Raw genomic sequence first — 7,649 nt, 5'->3', positions numbered from 1 at the left:
TATATTGCTAAGCAAGGTAGCTTTTAAGTGGGTCATCCCCCCTTTTAGGATTTTTCTTGCCATGGTTGTAATCACACCCATTGTTAAGTGGATCATGCGGTCCTTAAGCAAATCTGGCTTCCTCCACTGACTTTGCTTGTGGGAAACCTGCTGAGAAGGTCACAAATGGGGATCCAGTGATCCTGGGACCCTGCGATCCAAATGCCCAGAGAGGACTGGTGGGGATTTTGCAACAGTCGTAAGCGTGAGGACCGGTCACAAGCCATTTTTTTTCTACTATGAACGGTCATTAAATGAATGATCGCAAGTCAAGAACCGCCGGTCGTGTTTGGGAGCAGGAGATTCAGAAAAGTGGAACCCTGGAAGGAAAGTTAGAAATGCAAAAAAAGAAAAGGAAACCCAGAAATGTATCCAGGCTAATGAAGCATTTAATCTATATAATTGTTTAAGTCTAGCATGGAATTTTGCCGGTCTTACTTAGTGTCCATTTTCCCCATTGACTTTGCTTGTCAGAAGCCGGCTGGATAGGTCACAAATCGCGATCACATGATCCCAGGATCCTGCAACGGTCATAAGGGCAAGGAGTGGCTGTAACTCACTTTTTCCGCTCTGTTGTAGCTTTCATCCGTTTACAACAAATTTACAACAAATTGTTGTAAAATTGTGGAATTGCTTTCATGCACCTTTTATATCCTTTTTATATCCATTGCTAAACATCCTGAACAATTTCCAAGGCCTGAGATTTGTGAGCCCGCCGTGTCCAGCAGCAGCCCAAAAAGCTAATACAGTCCTGCGTTGTAGATCACGTGAAGTATTAGTGCCGCTTTGAAAAGCCTTAGTAAGGCCACACCTGGAATACCGCAACCAATTTTGGGCACCATACTACAAAAAAGATGTTAACAGATTGACAAGAGTTGGAAGGGACCTTGTAGGTCATCTAGTCAAACCCCGCTGCCCAAGCAGGAGACCTTGGAAAAAGTGCAAAGAAGAGCAACTAAGACGATCAAAGGCCTGGAGATTAAAACATAGGAAGGGCGGCTGCAGGATTTGGGTTTGGCCAGTCTAAAGAAAAGAAGGATTGCGGGGGGACAGGGTAGCACTATTCCAGTATTTGAGGGGCTGCCACAAAGAAGAGGGGGCCATATAATTTTCCAAAGCACCAGAAAGCAGGGCAAGAAACAATGGATGGAAACGAATCAAGGAGGGAAGCAACCTAGAATTAAGGAGAAACTTCCTAACAGGGAGGACAATTAACCAGTGGAACTGCTTGCCATTTGAAGTTGTGGGCGCTCCATCTTTGAAGGTTTTTAAGAAGAGACTGGGCAACCCTTTGTCTGAAATGGTAGGGGGTTGGACTAGAAGACCTCCAAGGTCCCTTCAAGCTCTAGTCTATATTTGTGCACAAGTCATCAGCGAGGAACAATTCAACACAGCTATCCCATTATCCGAAGCAGATCCAAGCGCCTGCCCTACACGCAAACACACAAAGCACAGCTGGTCCTCGACTTACGATCACGACCGAGCGCCAAATTTCCCTTGCTAAGCAGGACAGTTGCGAAATTGATTTTGCAAAATTTTACAACTTTCCTGGTCACAGTCGTTAACCGAATCGCTGTGGGTGTTAAATCCCTGCGGTCGTTAAGGCAGTCACACGGTCGTTAAGCGAATCTGGCTTCCCCATTGACTTCGCTGATCAGAAGGTCGCCAAAGGGGAGGCTTCATGAATCGGTCGTCAAGTGTTCAAATTTTGATCACGTGACCCTGGGGTTGCTGTAAGTGGGGAAAACTTTTTTCAGTGCCATCGTCCCTTCGAACGGACACTAAACGAATGGTCGTAAGTCAAGGACTACCTGTAAGCACCTCACCCATTACATAAATGGCTTGTTTTCGGATCGCAGTTCTAATTCCTAACTGGAGGTCTAATCTGCAAGCGTCAGCCGTCCGAACTCGTGGGTCGCATCTCTGAAACAAGCTTTCTGTGCACTCTCAGGAACCCATGAGAGATCTGATCAGATTCCGGAGGTTGTTTTCCTTCGCCCTTCGCCATAAAATCCTTTAGGGGGACCCCTCTGGACCTTCCTCATTTCAGGATTCGTAGACTCATCTTCCGTTCGATATTCAGCTTTTCCACCGACTGCAAAAAAAAAATAATCAGAGGGAGATTTTAGGAAAACCTCCTGTTGATGTGAGTACAGGAGGTCCTCGTCTTATGACCACAATCGACCCCGATGTTTCTGCTGCTAAATGAAACAGTTGTTAAGTGAGTTTTGCCCCCGTGTTATGACCTTTCTTGCCATAGTATAGTTCAAATTCTACAGGAATGCCTGGGACGTTCCTGATGTTGTAGTCCCAGCACATCTGGACGGCACCATGTTGGTCAAGCCAGACAATTACAGGTAGTTGTCAACTTAAGACCACTTACGACCAGAATTCCCATTGTTAAGCCACCGGTTGTTAAGTGAGTTGCAACAGATCTCACCATCTGTTTTTTCCCACGATCGTTAAGCGAATCCCATGATTGGGAAGGTCGGAAACGGTGATCAGGTGACCTCGGGATGCTGCAATCATTATAAATACACGCTGGTTGGCAAGCACCCCAACTCGGATCATGTGATTGTGAGAATGGTCGTAAGTGCAAGGACCACTCAGAAGTCCCTTCCCCCCCACCCCCCCCGGTGATCTTGTAACAGTCGTTAAAGAAATGGTCACAGATTGAGGACTGCCTCCCCCTTCCCAGCCTCTCTGCATCTGCACCCCCTAAAACGGTCGATTTCTTTTTGTCCAACCGACCTTGGCAAACTCCTCAAAGGAGATGGCGTTGTCTCCATCTCTGTCGGCCTCCTGGATGGTTCGGTCCGTGATATTCTCGAGCTGGTCGTTGGTCACCTGGAGGCCCACCATCATTCTCAAGACCTGGGTGCGAACAGAGACGGCCGAAGCTGAGTGCAGCCAGAGAGGGGTGGGTGGGTTATGGATTCCCACCCCCTGGGCCATCCCTTGATGAAAGCCAAGCTTGGATTTTACAGGGAAGGACCGACCCTCTGTTAAGAAGAGAGTCCACTCTGGCTCCATGGTGCAAGTTAGCCATTTACCATTTTCACAGGGTTGGATTTGAACTCGGGGCTGCCCCCGTCTGTTTTTCACTGCAAGGGGAGAATCAAGCTTGGCTGCTTTTCACCAGAGGCATCTGCACAGAGCATCTAGATCAGCGTTTCTCAACCTGGGCCACTTAAAGATGGGTGGACTTCAACTCCCAGAATTCCCCAGCCAGCTTAGCTGGAATAATAGGGTGGGGAGGGATCTTGGAGGCCTTCTAGCCATGAGACCCTCTACGATTTCAGACAAATGGCTGTCCAGTCTCTTCTTAAAAACCTCCACCCACAACTTCTGGTGGCAAGTTGTTCCACTGATTAATTGTTCTGTCAGGAAATTCTTCCTGAGTTCCAGGTTGCTTCCCTCCTTGATTAGTTTCCGTCTCTTGCTTTCTGTCCTGCCCTCAGGTGCTTTGCAGAATAGATCACCCAGCAATGAATTACCTGCAGCATTTCAGCCCGTGAGATCTTCCCATCCTTATCTTGGTCGTATAACTGAAAAGCAACTTTACCAGAATCAGAAAAAGCAAGAATTAGAACAGAGGATGACAATCAGAAGATCAAAGTACTGGAAATACAATGCCAACTCTCACAAGACTGAGTGAGTTGTTCATTCATCCATTCATTCGTCCGTCCGTCCATTTGTTCGTTCATTAATTAATTAATTAATTCATTCATTCATTCATTCATTCATTCATTCATTTGTATCCTGCCTTTATTATTTTTACAAATAATTCAAGGCAGCTAATATATTTAACACTCACATTTCAGCTTGCTAAGGTGGCTGTTGATGTCCTCGGGGCTGCCAGGTGCCTCCACTGGCCGGAAGTGAGCGAGCACACGAGCAAAGGAGCGGAAGTCAGCTTCCTCACCCCTGGGGGAGAACAAGACACGGCATTTTTGTGGGTCATTCTAAGAACGTTCCTTATCCAGGGACATTACCAGATAAAAAGAATACGTAGAATAAGAATAGAAGGGAGTGAGGTTTGCTGTCTACAAGCAAGCTACTTATATATAAACACTCCCTTTTAGCCCTGATGATGTATCCTAGTTGGGTCATGAAATGTCTGCAAGAAAACCAAGAAGCTCAGAGAGCACCAAGGACCCCAACAGTTCAACCCTGAGCTAGAAAGATTCTCTGCTATTGCTACTTAGCTTCATTGTCCTTCTGCTCTTCCTGTTCTTGCTTGTAAACAAAAGTCAGGTGGAGCAGAGTCCACTTCCTTTGATTAGGGCAGGGCGTAAGAGGACCATGGCCCAGCCAGGCCCGACCCCTCCTCCCTGGCTGGACTTTGGAAGTTGTCCCGGACTCACCCATCTGGGAAGAAGGCATTGATGATCCGGTCTCCGATAGGGTTCACTGCCAACTTGCCGATCCCTTCCAGATCGTATCGGCTATCAAGAGCAAAAAAGAAAAAAAAAAAAAAGTGACTTTACAGCAACCGATTAAGCTTGGCCACTTTAAGACCTGCGGGCTTCAACTCCCCAAATTTCCCAGCCAACTTTGGAATTCTGGGAGTTGATGTCCACAAGTCTTCAAGCAAAGCAGAATTCTGGGAACTGGAGTCTACAAGTCTTAAAATTGCCAAGATTAAGCTATAGATTCACATCAGAATTAATTGCATTTTCTAACACGTTCCTCCGTTTTGCTCCCACGTGCTCCAGGGTGGTGAATGAGAGAAACACAGAGTTGGAACTGGACGTGCAAATAATCAAATGCAGATGTCAGTCAGCCGTAATAAATTAAAGCTGAACAAAGTTTCCTGTTTCCAAAACAAAGATGCTTATCTTTTCTTGATTCCGCTTCCTTCTGGAATCTGCTGTTTTCCTGCTGATTACTACCTGCTGCGGAGGCTTTGTTTGCAACTCCGGTGGCAGAGATGTTTTTGGAGACTGCTGGAAATGCAGCTTCTTTCCAGGGGCCTCATTTGAGAGAGCAAGACAAAGGGGAAAAAATTCTCCATATAAAAGAGGAGTTGCGGAGTGGCCTTTTAAGGGGAGAATCTTGGAAAACATTAGTCTTGGGCTGCGCTGTATTAAAAAATAAAAACAGCACCATTAGCTAAGAATTATTGTAGGTAGTCCTCGACCAAAGTTGACTACAAAATTTCTGTTGCTAAGTGAGACTGTTGTTAAGTGAGTTTTGCCCCATTTTACGCCCTTTCTTACCAGAGTTGTTAAGTGAATCACTGCAGTCGTTAAGTTAGTCACATGGCTGTTAAGTGAAGCGGGTTTCCCCGCTGACTTTGCGTGTCGGAAGGTCGCAAAAGGGGATCACGTGACCCCGGGGACACTGCAACCGTCATAAATATGAGTCAGTTGCCAAGCATCCAAATTTTGATCATGTGAGCAATGGGGCTGCTGTTCAGCCACTAAGCAAATGGTTGTAAGTCAAGAACCACCATCTTTATATTTCTCTTATTTTAATATTTTTCATTTTCATAGTTTTCATTTTAGTAGATTTGCATTATTTTTTTCCTGGAGTTCTTTTAATGTTTTCAATTTTAATATTTCAGATTTAAACCAGGAGAACTGATTTCTTCCTTGTGCTCTTTTTCTAAGGTGGCTTTCACCAACTTTTTAACGTGTGCAACCAATCTCATTGTACGTACGTTGTGCACTGACAAAAAATATTTGAATTTGCTTTCTCCTTTTGTGAAAAGGGCTAAAAAAAAAGGCAAAAGGTTGCCCAAGGCAATTTGGTTTTCAGGTTCATTGGTTTATCCTTCTGGCTTTCTGCTTCGTCACCTGCCACACATCGTAACCCATGGTTGGAAGCTGGCTTGTCTGAAACTAACCCTAAGTAATGCACATTTCAGGCCAATGTCAACTGATATTGTGGTCAGGAAAAGGGGGCGAAACTCCATGCAGTGGTAAGAAAGGTTCAAGCTTTGAAAGTGTGCCTTGCGGCCCCAAAGCCCCCCCCAGCCCCCTTTCCTGCCCCCCCTCCCGGGCTCTGCCTCCCCTTCCCACTTACTTCAGGTAGCCCTTGTCGTCCCTGTCCAGGGCCTGGAAGCGCTGGTAGAGGCGGGCAAGGCTGGCTTGGGAAACTGGGCAAAAGAAGAGAGGAGTTGTAGGATCAACTGCAGGAAATGCTGCCAGAGCGAAGCAGCCACGAAGCCACTTTGTGGGGGCTGCAGGTGCTGGTGTGAGGAGGGGGCTGGCCTGGCTGGATCCACAGGGAGGAGCCTTTGCCCTGGGCATTGAGGGGGGCTGGGGAGGGGGCAGATAGGCGGTTCAGGCGGACCTTGGGCTGGGGGCTGGGATAGGAGAGGGGCCGAGGGGGGGCAGGGGAGTCTTTCCAAGAGGCCAGGGGAGCCCCGTGGGGGGGGGAGGTTGGGAGGCTCTTTCGGACCACTGGGCAGACCGGCTGATTCGCTTCTCTGGGAGGGGGAGGGGCGGGGCTTCATACGAGTGGAAGGCAACGGGCCGCCCCCTCCCCTCCCCTCCCCTAGCCCTGATTTCTCCCACCCCCCAAATGTCGGTCGGGCCATCTGTTGCAGCGAGCCGGACCTCCCCCCCCCCCCGGCAGCCCTTCCCCGCCCGGCTGGGAAACTTCAAAGCTGGGTGGGGGGTCGAGAAAAGGAACCGTCGCCCCCTCCCCCAACTGCCCCTTGGCCGAATCCGGCCGGGACCCCCGCAAGGCGGCCAAGCAGCCGGGATGGCCCGAGAGGAGTGGGGCTCCTGCCAGCCCCCTCCCGCCCCTCCCCTCCCCTCGGGAGCCCCGATCCGGCTTTGCCAAGCCCTCCCCCCCCCGCCCAGAGCTGCCCTCCCCCTGGGCTCCCCCAGCTGGGCTCTCCCGCGGATGATGGGCGTTGGAGTCCCTCCTCCTTACAGCCGGTCTCAGCCATGATCGCCTCCTGCTCCGGCACCGGCCGCTGCTCCTGCGAGCCCTGCGCGCCCATCGCGCCCCCCGAGGAGGAGGAGGAGGAAGGGCGGCCACAGGGGCAGCTGCTCTCCCCCCGGCCGAGCCTCCGGACTGCCCCGCCCCGCTTGGCTCCCAGCCCCGCTTGGCCGCCCGCCTGCCGGGCTCCCGGCTCTCAGCCCCGCGTCTCTGCGCTCGGCGTGGCTTGCAAGGCAAGGCAAAGCGGCCGCCTGAGCTCTGCAACCGGGGGGCGGGGGGGGTCTTGGTGGGGCTGGCTGCAGAGAGAGCCCCTCCCGGCCCCTGAGTGGGAGAAGGGGGGCGAAGGAGGGGATTGCCGGAAGAAACCCGACGCCGCTTTGGCTGCCTCCACTTGGAACTCCCGCCACCTGGTGAGGCAAGGGGGCCGGGGGGCTTCGGGGAAACCCCTCCCTGCCAGGGCGGGACCGTGGGTAAAGTTTGGAGAAAAGTTGGATAAACTAAAGGGATTAATTTACTTTAATTTAATTCATTCAATTTATATGCCGCCCCTCTCCAAAGACTCAGGGCGGCTGAGGGGAGGGGGAGGAAGAGGAGGAGGAGGAGGTTCTCCATACCATCCAAGCACTGATGCAATTACCTAGTTGGGTCAGGAAAAGTCTGCATGCAAACAACCCAGCTCAGAGAGAACCTACACAATTTGAGCTGGATCACTT

General features: G+C 50.2%; 1 protein-coding gene across 2 annotated transcripts; it reads right to left on the bottom strand.

Moving 5' to 3' along the window:
* Positions 1-409: 409 nt before the first annotated feature.
* LOC117677780 (calcineurin B homologous protein 2-like) lies at positions 410-7,264 on the bottom strand. 2 transcript variants are annotated; one of them, XM_034438221.3, is made up of 7 exons: positions 6,928-7,264; positions 6,070-6,142; positions 4,407-4,487; positions 3,857-3,966; positions 3,537-3,598; positions 2,791-2,913; positions 410-2,134 (listed from the first exon to the last, which is right to left on the bottom strand). In XM_034438221.3, exons 1-7 carry the CDS (start codon positions 6,995-6,997, stop codon positions 2,081-2,083), a joined length of 573 nt encoding a protein of 190 aa, XP_034294112.2. In that variant the 5' UTR covers positions 6,998-7,264; the 3' UTR covers positions 410-2,080. The 2 variants fall into 2 exon arrangements, with proteins under 2 accessions (XP_034294112.2, XP_034294111.2); XM_034438220.3 differs by lacking the exon at positions 6,928-7,264 and having other exon boundaries at positions 6,070-6,769.
* Positions 7,265-7,649: the final 385 nt, after the last annotated feature.

Source organism: Pantherophis guttatus, chromosome 10 (genome assembly GCF_059756535.1).
Source record: "Pantherophis guttatus breed Tessera chromosome 10, ASM5975653v1, whole genome shotgun sequence".
Classification (NCBI taxonomy): Eukaryota; Metazoa; Chordata; class Lepidosauria; order Squamata; family Colubridae; genus Pantherophis; species Pantherophis guttatus.
Note: the sequence above shows the minus strand (reverse complement) of the source record. Positions and strands in the feature narration are given on the sequence as shown.